General features: G+C 39.5%; 1 protein-coding gene across 2 annotated transcripts in view; it reads right to left on the bottom strand.

Annotated features, from left to right (window-relative positions):
* The window catches only part of LOC136857230 (eukaryotic translation initiation factor 4E-1A), an 84,288-nt gene that overhangs the window by 43,265 nt on the left and 22,675 nt on the right, over nucleotides 1-18,348 (bottom strand). For both annotated transcript variants that reach the window (XM_068225098.1, XM_067135711.2), the window contains exon 3: nucleotides 12,784-12,961. In XM_068225098.1, coding sequence (XP_068081199.1) covers nucleotides 12,784-12,961 — 178 coding nt within the window. The remainder of the gene's footprint in view (nucleotides 1-12,783; nucleotides 12,962-18,348) is intronic.

Genomic DNA, 18,348 nt, shown 5'->3' with positions numbered 1-18,348 from the left:
AATAAGGGAAGAATCTGGTAATGGTATATATGGACATCGAAAAGGCCTATGATAGTGGCCCCAAGAAGAGGATCTGGCAATGCCAAAGTGAAGATGCATTATCAGAAATGCTGCTGTGTTCAAATAGGGACTGAAAGATCAAATTGGTTTGATATGAATGTATGAGTCCAACTGGGAAATGTCTTATCACCACTTCTATTTATCATACTCATTGATCACATCATAAAACACACAGAAATTTACAATGAACACTAGCAGTTTCCCGCTGGCTCCACCCACAATGTACAATGTATGGTGTTGTTCGTTACTATCCTCACGGATGTATTTGCAAAGTTCTGACTTAATGAAATAAAGCACATGATCTGCTGCGGTAATAGAATGTAATATTGTGTAAAAAAAAACACTTGAAAATACATTACACAGAGAAATTGAATTAAACGTTCCTTGGAACAACACTACACGCCGAACTATTAAAAAGTCCTTCAAAGATCTTCGTCATGGAGACAAATGTACTCATAACTATTCTCATAATCTACCAACGTAAGTAGTTATTACCTCAAAAGAAAGCGCTTGATCCACTGAGCGTTTCTGCGTACCTCAATTAGAACGAAAGATATGATTGGTCCAATGAGAAAAAATGTTGAAGAAATGAGACATCAAATTTAATGTGCACTCATAACTTTGCTCAGAATGAACCAATTTGAATAGTTAAGAGCTGAAATGAAAGAACCTGATCCACTGAGTGTTCTTAGGCCAAAACGAACTCCGTACCTCAATTAGAACCAAAGCTATGATTGCTTCAAAGATACAAAAAATTGAAAAAATTAAATAATTTGAGGAAGGTGGAAGTTAAGTGATTTATAGTACCTGATGACAAATTTGTGCATGAATACCTTTAAGTTAAAACAAAAATGAAGGAAATCAACCGGATAGAATGGCCGGACTGGGTGACTTTAGTTTTCATAATTTTTTAAATATATAGATAACACCTGGATGATGATGTGATGTGGGGAAGGACCGAAGCAGAAGTGCAAGATAAGTTGAATTGTTGAAACAGAACATTTAAAGAATTTGGGCCTAAAATTAGCAAAAACTATGGAGTATCAACAGAAAAGGAACAAACAACTTTTACCATCCTTTTGGAGGGAACTAAGCTATAATCAGCATCTAGCTTAAAGGACCTTGAAAGCATCACCTTAAACGATAATACTGTTCAGCAAGAAATACTTAACGGGACACAAAAATCTTTACACTTCTACTGCCATGTGAAAAATCTGCTGTGGAAGAGATAACAAAATACCGTATAATCTCCAATACCACCCGCCACCGTATAAGACCCACACCCTAAATTTGAGACAGCAAAATACGGAAAAAAAGTTTTAAAAAATCAAATAACTTGCATACCTATTTAATTTTCCTCAAATACACCACAAATATAAATTCAAACAGCTTACGATTAATAAAATCGTCATCACAAAAATCATAAATAAAATCGGTCCAATACTCAGATCATTCACAATTCACCGTCGTCATCTGAAGTTTCACCATAGGAACTTTGGTCGCAAGCATCTTTTCACAAATAGTCGTCCTCACTACCGTCCACTGAACTTGAAATTCCACATTTCTTGTAGCTTTTGGACACTATATCGTTGGGAATGCGCGCCCATGGGGTCTTGATCCAGTTGCATAGTAGTCCCACTTCAGGCCTCTTCACTCATCCAGTTGGTGTTAAAAGCGTGATCACCATCAGCCATCCATTTGGTGTACAACTGTTTTATTGCAGTTTTGAAAGGCCGGTTCACGCACACATCCAATGGCTGTAGAATAGAAGTGAATATTCCGGGAATTATCGCAAGATCGACTTTTCCTTTCCTCATCATATCTTTTACGGCATCAGTTGTATGTCCTCGGTAACTGTCCAATACCAGCATGTTTCATTTTTGTAACAAAGCTCCTGGGCGATGTTACGGAACGCACTTCACCCAGTCCTCAACTAACGCACTGTCCATCCAGCCGGACTCGTGTTCTAACAATAACACCGGGTGGCAAGTTTCCTTTTGGAAGAGTTTTCCTTTTAAGAACCACATATGGAGGGAGTTTGGTTCCATTTGCTAATACGCACAACATTACCGTGCATCGTTGCTTTTTACACTTTTAGAACCTTTTGTATCCACTGTATTTTCCAATGACATTAAAAAAAAAAAAAAAAGAAAAACGAGTGTCTGGTCAGCACTCCCAATTTGCGACAGCAAATAAGAATTTTGCTTCCTCAAAAGAATAATGTGACGTTGAAAGGCCGTTAATTTTTCTTCATACGCCCCAGGGAAACGTTGTGAAATAGACGTACGTCTACGAATGCACAATCCCTTTCTCCGATAAAAGTTTCGAATCCATCCGCGGCTTGCAGTAGAACCCTGTGTTTTGAGTTCTTTTGAGATCTCTAGTGCTTTCAATTGACACATTTCACCAGAAACACCATATCCTAAATTACATTTTTCTATCACAAATTTGTGGAGTCGTTCTTCAATTTCCGAAAACACTACACTCCGCACGTGGAACGCTCTGCGATCGCTGTTACTTTTTAGGTCTTTCCTTCTTCCGTCAATCACGAATACAACACACGATTCATCAAAACAGTACTTTCTGCCAACGGCACGATTTCCGTTTATTTTCAGCTTCGCTTACAACTTCAGTTTCTCAAGCACAGTTAATGACCACAGACTCCGTTTTGAATCCACCACTTACTATCGAGACAGCACTTTCACGGGGCAGATACGGAACTCGAATGTGAGAGAGTTAGACTTCCGTAACCAACAGTCTCGACTCTCGCAAAGTATGATATCCCACGAGATTGGCGATTCGCGCACCCAGCATGCCAGCAACACTTGTGAAACAAATTACGATTGAGCATCTGCAGCAGCGGCTTTCATATATACCACACATTTACCCATATTCTTTGATTTACCATATTTCATTACCTTACATTTCGCATTTACATGCCACTGTAACCGTATTGAGAAAAAAATCTATCTTGTTTTCTAGAACGCAACTAAAACACAATAAGACTTGAATGTCCATTTACATGTGATATATTGAGTATGGTAACCTATTCAAATCTATTTCAATACTCCATGTAAACGTAGTAAATATTTATGAGAATAAACAGTTTGAATACGACCCGCACTCAAGATTTAGAACCAATATTTTAGGGAAAAAAGTGCAGGTGGTATTGAGAGTGCCATCTTCAGGGCTGCCGACAGTGGGGTTGGAACCTACTATCTCCTGAATACTGGATACTGGCCGCACTTAAGCGACTGCAGCTCTCGAGCTCAGTTGCTAGTGGTTTAAAACTCTTGCTACTGTAGATTTTTTGGGTTGCATTTTCCCTGAAAAGCCTGGATTTTCTGTGGGGTCGCTCATTTAAACAAATGTTACTTTGTTAAGCAGTGTTTCAAAGGATCTGGTCATGGGAGGTTCAAGCCTCATACTGTTAGTAACAACAGCGAGCAAGAGATCGCACTCCAGCTTATATATTTTCAAGGCTGCGGCTTTATCATGACTGCTATCACACCACTACACCAAATGCGTGAGTGGAAATGGAGGCCTGCCAAAGTTTACCATGGCATGAGATTGGGGATAGTGTAGCTAATATAGATGACGATGTGGATGATTTGGAAGACGATGAAGATAAGATGCTAGTGTATTTAAAGGTACCGGTATGTAGTTGAGAAATACTGTTCTATAAGCATGGTACAACAAAATACTGAGCATTTATGAAACAGTATACAGATCTTGTTTGTTTAGAATATACAAGCACAAGTACTAATTTTATAAATGAATGTGTTGCTTTATATTCCTCTTATTCTTATTATTACTTGCATGTATGTCTATGAAGTGATGTACATCCATTTAGTATTAGTATAATTATTATTTAAGTAGTCGAATGATCGTATTGTGTGTGAGGGTATGTCATGAAAGTATTAGTATTATTATTGACGTAGTCAAATGATCGTATTGTGTGTGAGGTTATGCCATGAAACATTTATATCAGTTCAATTAATGTAAGAACCTGTATATAATTCATTCTTACCTGTATATATAATTTGTAATCCAAAATTGTGAAACATACAGTAACTTCCAGAATGGTGATAAGTGACAAGAACGATGGTGAATATTCTGTACATTATAATCTAAGCATTAGACACTATAGAATTTTCAAGAAGGTAGTTTTTTTTTTGTAACGTATCTTTCTGGAAGCCTGGCCAGCACATTTTTAAGTAGACGATCTTGACAGTGATGAGAGAGTTATTGGTTAGTGAGTGATTGGTTGACGAGTTACTGTTCAGTGGGGTTATGGTGTATACTTGTGAAAATGTGCTGCGACATGCTTTTAAGCAGTGAACTGTTTCAACCAAAGAGAGTGTATCGTTCTCAAATGCGATTTTATTTGACGGAAATAAATATCACACGAGAACAGGTTCACTTCCTTGTGGAAATTACTTTACTGTCACTATATACACAGTAGCAAGTGATACTACAACACTTAATAGCGGAGTACCCTGAAGTCTATTCTGACAAGTACAGTTAACAACAACATTGACTCGCGTTCTCTTGAACTCACCGACTCCCCCTCGGAGTTGAACACTCAATCGCAGTCCAACACTGACTCCGAGACCAACACGGACGCCTCACTGACTGAGAGCTAGATATATATACTATTCGATCAACTGTCTAGAAATATTGATTTCTGGAAGGGTTCTTACAACACACTAACGGAACACACTCGAAACATCGATCGACCACCTAGTCGAATGGAGCACTCCAGTAATGGATCCAGCTCGAATTTTTGTTTACTGTCTACCAATACACACAGAAATTTCTCGAACATTCCTAATGTTTCTACATGTATCTGGATAATAAACCTTACAGTAAGTTTCCAGAACTCTTCATATAGGCCTATACCAAATTATAGTACTATAAATCTAATATACGAACCTTAGAGTTTTCTACCGCTTTCGACTATATAGATTATGAGGTTAAACTTATACACAACACGTATTTGAGGTTATACGAATTTATAATACATATTTACAGGGAAACCGTGCATTAGTCATACTTAAAATTTAATAAAATATAATTTAGCATTTAATAAAATATAATTAGAATATATTAAACATAATAATAGAAGGTTTTACACCAGTTACAATGTTGTACCTATGACAATTATCCCCCCTAAAACCTTCAATATCTATCCTATACATTCCTTACTCATCATCATCATCCTAAACCATCTCCAGTTTCCCGGGTATGGTATATGAGCCTCCTCCATCTCATCCTGTCCTTGTACCATTCTTCCTCCACCAACTTGTCCCAATCATCACCTCTCAGCAGTAAATCGCTCTTAACTAAATCTATCCATTTCCTTCGTGGCCTTCCCACGGGTCATCTTCCTTCTACCTTTCTGTCAAATTCCTTCCTTGCAGTTCTGTTTACTGGCATCCTCTTCATGTGACCAAAGTCACTTCAGTCTTGATATCTGAATCTTATTGAGGAGAGAATCATCTATTCCTATTTCTTCTCTAATTTTCTCATTCCTAATCTTGTCTTTCCTGGTTTTCTGGATCATAGTGCGTAGGAATTTCATTTCAGCTGCCTGAAGTTTGGAATTATCTCTATTGGTCAGTATTGTGGTTTCGAGACTGTATGTAAGAATTGGTGTATAATAGGACTTGTACAATGTCATTTTTGTTTTCATGGGTATTTGCTCATCCCACAGCAGGTGTCTTACCTGGTGGTAAAATTGTGTTGCCTTATTGATTCGATTATTCACCTCATGTTTTGCTAGGTTGTCATTTGATATAACGCTACCCAAGTATTTGAAAACTGGAACGCTGTCCAGTTGAGCTTCATTTAACATGACTATTGGTTCTGCTCCTTCCCCATACACTTTCATCACCACCGTCTTGGTCTTGCTGATGTTTAAACCATATTTCTTAAACTCCTCATTCCAGCTTTGTATTCTCTCTCCCAATTCCTCTTCTGAGTCACTCCAGATCGCAACATCATCTGGAAATGTGAAGGCTTTGATATCTCCATGTTCTTTCCTTTTAATAGATTTCATTACTACATCCATTACAATAATAAATAGAAGTGGTGACAATGAGCTGCCCTGCTGCACACCTCTCTTTGTTTCAAACCAGTCCGACAAACCACATCCTACTTGAATACAGCTTCTGTTTCCACTATACAACATTTTCACTTTGTCTATAAGGCTGTCTCGCACTTGAAGTTCTTTCATGCATTGCCAAATTCTTTCCCTTGGTACACTATCGTATGCTTTCTCAATGTCTAAAAATATTAAAAATAAAGGCTTGTTCTTCTCCCATTATTTTTCCATTAGCATCCTAATTGCAAATATAAGGTCTGTAGTTGACCTACCTGGTCTGAAGCCATACTGCTCTTCTTCCAAAATTGGTTCAACAATATCTCTGATTCTGGTCTATTATTTTTTCCAATATTTTCAGGACATGAGACAGTAGTGTGATTCCACGGTAATTAGTACATTTTCGTCGGCTTCCTTTCTTGAACAGAGGTACAATGATGCCCATCTTCCAGTCCTCAGGAACAGTATTTTCCTCCCATATCTTGTTGAGCAGTCTGTAGAGCCACTGGATTCCTGGAATTCCTGCTGCTTTCAGCATATCTGCACTTAGTTCGTCTATGCCCACTGCCTTTCCTTTCTTCATGCTCTTGAGCGCATTTTCAACCTCAAGCAATGTAATTGGTGGTTCAGTTGTGGTTCCTCGGCTTGCCTCTCCTCTATCTGTTGTTACGTTTTCTGTATCTCCATTCAGCAGCTTTTCGAAATAGATCTTGAGTTCTTGTTTAATTTCTCCCTCTTCTTGTGCCAGAGTTCCATCATCACGTTCTATTGCTTTTATGGTCTCTTGATCCCTTCGCTTGTTTTTCACTACTCTGTATAGCAATTTCATATTTCCTCTACTGTCCTCTTCCAGTTTGTCTGCAAACTCATTCCATTTCTTCTCTTTTTCTTCCCTTACAATGTTCTTTACAGCAAGTTTCTTGTTCCTGTATACTCCTTGAAGTCTTTGTATTTCTTGTTCATTTCGTTCTTGACCCTGTTTTTGTTTTTCCTTGTCCAGTGCCTTACTCTAGGTCTTAAATTATATCTATGTGTCCTTATATCTATGTCTTCGTATCTCCTATCCTCCAAGGTAGGTATCGGTGTGTGATGAAGTCCGCATTCTTCTGGGGCCCCGTAGAGAGCGTCAACTCCTCGGTCTCTCCGACTTCCTGCAGGGGTCGAGGTAACGCCTTCAAGTCCGATGCATACACCCTCGTTGGTGGTGTAGTCTTCAGGAGATACACACCATTCCCCAACTTCTTATCCACCTCGAAAGGTCCGAGCCCCATTGGAGCCATCCCAGTGTGGAACTTCTGAATCTTGTTGCTGAGGGGATGGTTTCGACGAAGAACCAGTGTTCCAGATCTGAACTCCCTTTCCTCTGGCGCATCGTTGTTCTCGGCTTCTCTCCTTGAACGCTTTTAGGCCTGGCGGTGCAACTGTTGAATCTGCCACTGGTCCGCGTATGCCAGGTGTCAGGATCCTCCAGTCCCTCACTTTGTTCATTGACAAAATTCCAGTCGCCAGTTCTCTTTATTGGACGTCCAAGGAAAAGTTCTGCAAGTGAGAAACCCGTGATGCGGTTAACCCACTGTCTGATGGCCAGAAGGGACGCATCTAGGTGTTGGTCCCATTTGGTATGTTCTATGCCGACCAAGTGAATCCGAAGCATCTTCCTTAGTTCCCGGTTTCTCCGTTTGGTGGGATTTGCTTGAGGACGATAGATCGGTGTAGTCTAGTGTTCAATTCCCCACTCCGACAGAGCTTGCAACAACTGTCTCGAGGTGCACTGACTGCCACTGTCTGTGAGTAGACACTGAGCATACCCATACTGACTGAAGACTTCCGTCCTTAAGAGTTGTACGATACGTCCCGATGTAGCTTCAGCGATGGCGAATGCTTCCACCCATCTGGTAAATAGGTCAGTCACCACGAGGATCCCCGTCTTTCCCCGAGATGTCCTAGGGTAGGGTCCCATAAGGTCAAGGGCGAGAACCTCCCAAAGCTGTGCGGTCGGCGCCCTCTCATGCTGGTACTCGCCTTCTGGCTGTTCGCCTTAGTGAGAGCACAGATTACGCAGGCTTGGACGTAGTTCTTGATGTCCTGACGCATGTGTACCCAGAAGAAACGTCGCCTAATCGATGAGTAGGTTTCCTCTTGACCAGGATAACTGGCTTCTGGATTATCGTGGTATTTTCCCAAAATCCTCGGAGTCTGTGACCTCGGAATGACAATGACCGGGGAGGATCCAGGCAGGTGGGAAGTATACTTAAGTATACAGTTTTTGAGTCGAAAGTTCTTGTAGCACATCTTAAACTGAGCTCGGACAGATTGATAATCAGTGCTGCGTTTGCTGATCCAGGATGCCATTCCGTTACAGGACATGTCCTCAGTCTGCCACTTCCTTATTAAATCCACATTGATCTCATTAATTCCTCGCCGGATAGCGAGAAGCACGAGGTCGGTTTGAGATCTCTTAGTTGACCCAGGAATCTCTCTCTGGTAAGTTCGTGGTTGATTTCTGTCCGTCCTCAGGATTTCTTGATAGACTGTCAGCAGCTTGGTTGGCTACGCCTGGAACATGACAAATTTCAAAGAAAAAGTAGGCAAGGATCAAGGCCCATTGCATCAGTTTGGAGTTAGTTCTAAGAAACTCGATTCAACCACTGAAGTGAAGAGTTGTCTGAAAAAAGTCTGAACTTCCTTCCTTCCTTCTAGATATTCTCTGAACTTCCCGACCGCCCATACAACTGCTAATGCCTCCTTCTCGGCTGTACAATAGTTTCTCTCGGGAGCGGAGAGTTTCCTACTGGCATACTCAATTATATTTTATTTGACAGAAATAAATATCACACGAGACCAGGTTCACTTCCTTGTGTAAATTGCTTTATTGTCACTATAAGTCACAACACACAATTATACACAGTAGCCAAGTGACACTGAAACACTTAATAGCGGAGTACCCTGAAGTCGATTCTGTTAAGTACAGTTATCAACAACATTGACTCACTCTCTTGAACTCACCGACTCCGCCTCGGAGCCTAACACTCAATCGCAGTCCATCACCTGCCTTCGAGTCCAACATTAACTGCCTCACTGACTGACAGCTCGATATATATACTGTTTGATCAACTGTCTAGAATTATCGTTTTCTGGAAGGATTCTTACAACACTCTAATGCAAGCGATTCCAACTGAGGTGCTCCCATGGACCCGGCAGCAGCCCCGGCGCTGTGCTGTAGCCCCCGGCTAGGTGGTGGGGGAAGGAGGAGAAGTGGCAGAGGCAGAACCACAGGTCGTCAAGTCAGCGCGCAGCTTACGAAAACAGTATTATTTATGACAATTCTGTGAATACATAAACACACAATTTATTCTGTACATACATTGCGTTTGCCGTAATGTACTTTTAGCGTTTATGTTGATTATTGACATCGTTTTGCAGCAACTAATTTACCAATAATGGGTACAATCGATTTGGCAGTAGAAATTCTAAACAGTCTCTCAGACAACATCAGACAGAGAGTCCTAGTTCTACATTTATTTAAATTCAGAAATGAAAAAATCTGTTCGCAAGCAAAAGTTGTACCTAACATTGACGTAAATTTTACGGCAAGTGCATGAAGTCTGGGAAATTCTTGTGAATGAACACCTTTGTAAAAGGAAATTAAATCACCGTTGTAGTGGTAGTACCTGTCCTTTAGGATTGCGTTGCACTGTAGGTTTATCAGCTCTGTTTGGAAATATGATGGTGATTTTTTAGGACGCGCTGAAAATGGTGTCATAAATATTTCAAGTTGAGGTGCCATATCATTCATTTCTTTGAATTGGGAATTGAATTCATGGTGCAAAGTCTGTAATTACGTCTGATAGTCTCCAAGATTTTCGTAAGCAGACAAATGTAATGATTTTAATGAAGTAAAATAGTCAAAATTCCGGCTTCAAGCTGACTTTTCAATAAAAAACTCTGCATTTTGAAAGCCTTAATTCTATCCACATAGTGCTAATCAATATGTTTCTCCCTTGCAATGACATATTTAAATCATTCAAATAAGATGATATGTCCACCAAAAAAGCGAGGTCAGCTACCCATGGTTTATTCCGCAAAGTTGGTTGTGGAGAACCTCCCATCTCCATGAACAGAGCAATTTCTTCAACTATTGGAAAGGAGGTTGCTAGCACTTTCACGCAACTTAACAAGCGAACAATGCAATAAAAGGGAATGTCGCTACATTCTGCCTTGAGATCTTTTAAAAATTATTTGAACTGCAGATGGTTTAAACCTTACTTTCTGCAGAAATGTACACGTTTTGACACAGTATCCATAACAGATATAAAGTTGCGAAAGTTGTTTGCACATAATTGTCCTTGATGTAAAATACAATGCACTGCGCGGAGTAGGTAGGGAAGGAGGGGAATGGTGCTGCTGAGTGCAGAGCTGGTGCGCCCCAGCACTGAGTGCTCGAGTTCGAAAGGCCTGCTCTAATGGAACACACTCGAACCTGGATCGACCAGCTAGTCAAATGGAGTACTCCAGTAATGGATCCAGCTCGAACTTTCTTTTACTGTTTACCATTACACATAGAAATTTCTCCAACATTCCTATGTCTCTACATATATCTGGATAATAAACCTTACAGTAAGTTTCTTTCAGAACCCTTCATATATACCAAATTATAGTACAATAAATCTAGTATATGAACATTATAGTGTTTTCTACCACTTCTGACTATATAGATTTTGAGGTTAAACTTATACACAATACATATTGAGGTTATACAAATTTATAAAAGATATTTACAGGGAAACCATGTAGTAGTCATATTTAACATTTAATAAATATAATTTAGCATTTAATAAAATATAATTAGAATATATTAAACATAATAATAGAAGGTTTTACACCAGTTACGATGTTGTACCTACGACAAATGGATTTGAACTGTGTGTTAAGGTTGCAATCTCCATGTTCAGCAATTGGCATTTTTTACAAAATGGTGACTTTGTGCTGTGAGTGTTTTGTTTATGGCAGCAATGTTTAAGGTTGTGTGTGTGTTACTTTGTAAATAGATTTGAATAAAATAATTGTACCAAATGACAGCATCTCGTGTGCAATCTTTGTAGATACGTTAACAACAAATATATGGACCACTGGTGATAGTGATCCATCAGTTCCAGTTACCATAGTGCCAAGAAACATTTTATCAGACTTGGATAGCTCGAGTTTAGTCCTGGACGGCAGCAAAGTGTTTCTAACCGGCTATGATATAAAGGATGTAAATACCTACACAAATGAATCTGTATGCCTCACAGATTATTCAGATAAAACACAGAAGGAATGGGCTAAAATCTTCATGGAAGTCTGTGATCCTGCTAGAAATAAGGCATTTTTTGAATATTTTCTTTCATACATATGTATCTCCGAAGATGAAAGCTGATCATTGGAGTACAAATCCTGTGATGAGCTGTAACTTTTGTAGAGACACAATTAGTCTTTTGCACTTCTCTCAGATATTGTCCTGCTTACATCCAATTGACAATTCAAACCAGAAACAGCTAAGATACTGCCATACTACAACACACTCCCAGAAAAAGGTGCATCCAGGCTTACCATCCATCAAAAAAGGGTGTGGTGGAAGTACAAATCCTGTGATGAGCTGTAACTTCTGTAGAGACGCAATGAGTCTTTTGCGCTCCTCTCAGATATTGTCCTGCTTGCATCCAATTGACAATTCAAACCGGAAACAGCTAAAATACTGCCATACTACAACACACTCCCAGAAAAAGGTGTATTCAGGCTTACCATCCGTCAGAAAGGGTATGTGCTCACCAGCAGGCAAAGTGGCATTATAGCTTAAGTCTGAGACATTGTTCCCGATGTAACTTGGACTCGCGGTTTCATTCACAGGGAAGCCTTTGTGGCCAAATTGAAAGCCGTATTAATCAAGAAGTACACATTTGTAATAACAGTATTTATTAAGGAAAAGTCTCTGATATGCAAGCAGTTTTAAATAATATGCATAGTTATGGGTAGCAAGCACAAATGGCTGCTACAGTATTGCATTCTGAAGTTCACTAGTTCTCATGGAATGCTCACAAGACACCAAAAATTAAGATAGGAAAACAAAATCAATGAAGATCTTTCATTCATTGCTGATGAGTTGTGGCTAAGTACATTTGCTTATCTTCTTCTCAAACTAAATAAATTAAATCCTGAGCCTTCAAGACAATTCTTTGAATGTCCTCAATGCTCAAGGTTTGAAAGGAAACTTTGTTTGAGAGTCAGTTGTATACAACAGAAAATGTTCACCATTTTCTAACCCTACACTCTTTTTAGTGGAAAATAATTTTGGCCTTCAAAATTGAAAAGCAGAAGGTATGTAAATTTCTAGTTTAAAAACAATGATATATTAAATGACTAGTATAAAACTGAAGAAATACAACTGTTAATTAGCTTGAAAAAAAGTGTAGGACAGTCCGCAGAATATTTTAAGTTATAAAAGTGGCCCCCTACTTGAAAAATGTTTGAGAAACGCTGTAGTATGTTAATATTAACAAGAACTATGTAATCATTAGCAATTAGTGTACCACAGCACCCTTACTCTTACTACTTTTATGTTCAAAACAAATAGCAATACGTACAATTTCCAACCAGAATTTATCCAGATCACTTGTTCTCTGTTTTTTATCTAAATTGATTAGCCAGCGCCCCCCTCGTTTGTTTGCATCATCTTCCCACATTGGACGAATTCCTTTCTTGAAGAGCGAGTAGTCGCAACCTTGGCGTAATTCACTGGCCAGTTTTATGTGATTATATAAGCTGAAACAAGATATTTAAAAAATTAACAAAATATGTTCAATGAAATGTGACATCTACCACAGAAAATTAAAGAATGAACAGAGGAAGCATTTATGTAAAACATTTAAAAATGTAAATGTACCAAGAGATTAATGGGCTACACTAAAAAAGCACTGAAATCAATAAATACACAATTTAAAAATCATAAAGAACCTAATGACAAAATGCTGCAACACAAATGGAGATAATTCCGTTTAAATAATGAAATGACGTGACTCAACAGTCATACAAGTCATATCTACTAATATATATTTGATCAGAACTCTCTAACTGGGTAATAAAATGTCAAGTTTTTTGAAAACATTCAAGAAAAGGTTAGAGAAACAACTGATAAGGAATCTGCCACCTAGGCAATAGCCCTAAATGCAGATGATTGATTGAAAACCAAGACCTCTTTGTATAAAGCCTGCGACCTTAGATTTGAGAGTTAAAATGTAACCCTTAAACTTTGTTTTATAAAAGTTATTCTATGATATTATGGACTTCAGCAACCACTATCTAATTGTGGACTTTGTGCTATCACAACGTTCATCAATACTATCTGCGCCTGACGATAATGTGACGGCAGCTTGTAGGTGTGGCACAAGTAACAGATACAACACTCTTAGCTGCAAACATCAATCGTGGCAGACTATGCAAACTTTCTGAATCAATGCATATTCACTATCAAACTGTTCATTATGAAGTACATACAGTAAATGTGTAACTGAGGCACAACGGCACTACCACTTTAATAAATAATGGCGTATGGCCTCTGGAGGGGCCTGGTGCGGGTCTTTTTCTCGTACACAGCCTATTGGGCGACCTGCATGTCTGTGTGAAGATGAGCGCCCTACCTAGGATGATTTCTAATGCTGAATACGCCACACACACCCAGGCCCTGAGCCATTGGAATTAACCAATTAAGGTTAAAATCCCCGACCCGGCCGGGAATTGAACCCGGGACCCTCTGAACCGAAGGCCACTACACTGACCATTCAGCCAACGAGTCAGACACTACCACTTTAAAACTTCACGACAACACCTCAATTCGAAAGAGGCACCACAGTCGGAGGATATGTTTGTCAGGTCTTGAGACTCGAGATAGGCGCATGCGCAGCAGTCAAGCTTACACCTTGCACCTCTTACCCCATATCAACGCGACTTCTTGTCAGACGACCTTAGTACTTATAAATACCCATCTATTCAAATAAAAGTTTCATCAAGGCAAAATAGGAATCAACCTGCAGACAATTGAAGTCTCAGACAAACATTTTGGCAAAGTTTAGGTGAAAAGACTCTCATGGTGGCTGTGACAATAAGGCTGCTCATCCATTGAAAGCGACTATACACACCTACAGCCAACTTTGATTTGTATGACTATGAACAACTGCGATCGTCCACTGGAGGCAACTTCATGCGACTGTCAGTTGGCGCCTATACACCGTACAGGTCTGTGTGGGTTTCTGTAGTGGGCGTTGTCAAGATGTCAAGATCGTTATAGATTCTTTGAGACGAATGGTAAGGATTTAGTATAATTTTTGGGGGGATTCCCTACCTGATGATGCGTCGGAGGAAAAATTACAAAAGAAGACCGATGCTGGGTAAACCTGACACTAGCTAAAATGAAGCCAATGGGAGATTCCATCATCTGTTCAATGATTTGGAAAAAGGTCCCCAGAAGTTCTTTGATTATTATCGGATGCATCCAGAAACTACATTTTGAATGCAATAGCCCAAGAATAGCCAAAATTTCACACTTCAGGGAGACAATAACACCTCGAAACATTTGGCTGGGAATCAATAGTAAGTGATAATATTAATGTTTTAAAAGCCTTTAATTTTTAAAAGAATTAAAGGTTGAATGAAGTATGCAATTTAATTTATCAGTGTACCATGAAAAAATACGGAAGCTTCATGTAAAAAAAGTTAAACAGAAATATAAAACCTTTATTTCAAATTTTAACCGTCTCTACATGTGTTTTGTTTGAACACTGTTGGCAGCCCTGAGGATGGTTATTCATGGTTTCCCATTTGCACACCAGGCAAATGCCGGGACTGTACTTAAGGCCATGGCTGTTTCCTTCCCATTTCTATCTCATCGTCAACATAAGATCTATCTGTGCGGTGCAACGTGAAGGAAATTGTAAAATTTTAAAAATCTGTTGTTTTCAGCCAATTTCGTTTTATTTTATATTTTATAATCCTCAAGAAACCTTGGTTGTAACTCCACAACACATCACTTTAACACTGTGCTTGTTACGATGCACCTGAAAAGTTACCAAACAACTGTTGTAAGCCTACATCTACAGGGCCGGATTCAACTTGAGTGTCATTGGGTGAGCTTGTTTCAGGTTTTGGTTCCATGGTTCACTATGATGGGGATCGTGTATATTGTTACGGAGAATGTGCAGAAGTTTGCCATAATTCATCCTCATCTTTAAAAACTTTCTGGAGCTTATTTTACATGGCCAATTTTAGACTGTATATGGAAGGAGGCTTACCAAAATATTTGGTAATCACGGTTGTCATTATCGGCTTTACTTTCAACAAGTAATTTGAAAAAGGAACATTCTAAGGAATAATAAGAAAATGTAAATACAAAATTCCTCACCCCAGCAGCAGTGGGGTTCAGTGCCAAGGAATACTTTAGCAAGATAGGAGGCTATTATTTTTTTTTTTGTTATTTGTTTTACGTCGCACCGATCTACAGAAAGAAGTTTCTCTGTCATACATAAGCTAAAACCCTACAAGTACTGTACAATACGAGAGAACCGGCTTAAGGCCTTGCATTAGCAAACAACCAGAATGAAAGGGCAATAAATGTTGAAGATCTCTTAAGTCAAAACCACGAAGGCTGGATATTCCTAACTCGTCAAATGCCGATTGATGTGAACTGCTACTACGTAACTGTACATAGTAAAGCTGATGTAGTACTTTAAACATTATTTAATCTCCGGCTCCATGGCTAATTGCTTAGCGTGCTGGCCTTTGGAGACAGGCCTTCAAAACTATGGGAAAGCAGGAGCAATAGGCGTTAAGTAATGAAATGGCAAAGACCTTAAGAAACCTGACGGAAACTGTCTGGAGTCTTGGGAAGATACATGAAGAATGGAGAAAATGTCTGATCAATCCTATTGACAAACAGAAATATGATTTTCTGGAGTGTGGAAATCACAGAGGTATAAAACTTATGGAACCTTAATTTTAGTATGGGAAAGCATAATTGATGATAGAGTGAACAGGTTATTAATGGTTAGTTATCTGCAGTGTGAATTTGTGAAAGGGGAATGATATATCCACTCTTTATTGCCAGAAATTTGCAAGAAAAGAAACTAAAGGGAACTGAAAAAGATAGTGATTTAGAAATAGCATGCAATAGAATTCCAAGATACCTTGCCTACTGGTGCCTGAAGATATAGTGGAAGATACAGAAGATGCAGGAGCAAGTATCTGAGTGAACACTTCAGCTGGAGAGAGAGAATTCTGAAATTAAGGTTGGATTACATCAACTATCTGTACTGAATCAATCCTAAATGTCATCAGCGAGAACATGCGAGAGTAAGATCACTGGGAGTTGCTTTTCGCAGACAATTTAGTCATGATTGAGGACACAATGGAAGACTTGCAAAAGAGAGCGTGAAAATGGCAAGAGACAATTGAAATGGGGGGGGGGGGGAGACAAAGTGAATACAAAAAAAGATGGAAGTGATGTTAGCTAACAGGCAAGCAAGAGAAATTATACAAATTTTAGACAGAAAAGCAAACATGTTAAAGCAAGATTTAAATATCATGGATGAGTGATGGACAAGGAAGGAGGATGAGACTGTCATAAAAAAAGATAAGGGGAAGTAGACAGATGGTATACAGGAATTTTGCAAGGAACGAGGAAACAGAAGCTGTTAAGAGAGAATGAGATAAACCAGCAACTGGACAGAGATTAAGAGGAAGACAGAATATGAGGTGGAGAGACAAGATTGTGGATGACCTAAAGGAGGAAGGACTTTGGGACAAGGATGCAAGACGAGACTTATTGTTGCAGCTGACTCCTGAACCGGGATAAAGCAGAGAAGTTACAGCTCCCTTCATAAAGCTGCAGATTGTTCTTACTGGGTTTTCTTGGATCTTTTCTCTCTCTCTCTCTCTCTCTCTCTCTCCACCAGAAGACTCAGTGTGGAAATTCTGATTCTTCCCTGCACCTTACATTCTTGCTGATTCCTCTTCTTAATTGCATTTCTTATATAAATATTTCTTTACCACTCCAATTCAGTGTAGGTGCTTTTTAAGATGGCAGTGGCCAGTGAGCAACCCCACACTATCTGCTAAGTGCAAGCAGTTCTTATGTATGCTTCTTGTTTTTTTTTTTTGCTACGGGCTTTACGTCGCACTGACACAGATAGGTCTTATGGCGACGATGGGATAGGAAAAGCCTAGGAGTTGGAAGGAAGCGGCCGTGGCCTTAATTAAGGTACAGCCCCAGCATTTGCCTGGTGTGAAAATGGGAAACCACGGAAAACCATCTTCAGGGCTGCCGATAGTGGGATTCGAACCTACTATCTCCCGGATGCAAGCTCACAGCCACGCGCCTCTACACGCACGGCCAACTCGCCCGGTGCTGCTTCTTGTTTGGACTTTGTACTAGTTCCTTAGAAAGTGTGAATCCTGGAGCATTTTTTCCAGTTTTTCAGCTTCTTCTTTTGTACTCATTTACCTATATAATTGCAGGCATGCCCATATGAGATCCCACATACTAGTTCAGGGCCCACAAAACGTGTGTCTGATCCTTTTCTAGACAGTTTGTCCGCTTTCTCATTTCCTTCCATTCCTGCATGCCCCAGTACCCATATAATTTTGAGAACATTGTACTATGAGAACTTGAGAAGTGAGTGGCAATACCAAACAATTTTGTATGAGATTCAGAAAGCCTCAAACACTTTAATGGGCTGCTTGGCTACCCATGAAAATGAGAATGTTCTTACTCGTACCCCTCAAGTTTTTCTCAAGGCATTCTCAGGTATTCCTCCGTTAATCCCTCCTCCTGTTCCTGTCCTTGAGCCATCCGTGCACCATACCACATCTTCTCCATTAGTTTTTCCGCTTACTGATATCCCAGTCTTCCCTTCAGATTATCTGGGTCACAAATGGTTTTTCAAAAATATACCTTGGAGTCATACAATCAGATGACATGTGTAAAACTTTCCCTGTTACAACACTTAAATTTTACAGTGACAAAGATTGGGTCTCTTAACCTTCCGACATCCAGTTTGCATCAATCTATATGAACTCATTCTAGCCTGTCCCTCTATAAAGTTACTTGGTGAAGAGAGATCCAGTAGTGTTCAAGGCTTCTGTCGGCATAGTTTTTCTAG

Source organism: Anabrus simplex, chromosome 1 (genome assembly GCF_040414725.1).
Source record: "Anabrus simplex isolate iqAnaSimp1 chromosome 1, ASM4041472v1, whole genome shotgun sequence".
In the NCBI taxonomy this organism is placed as follows: Eukaryota; Metazoa; Arthropoda; class Insecta; order Orthoptera; family Tettigoniidae; genus Anabrus; species Anabrus simplex.
Note: the sequence above shows the minus strand (reverse complement) of the source record. Positions and strands in the feature narration are given on the sequence as shown.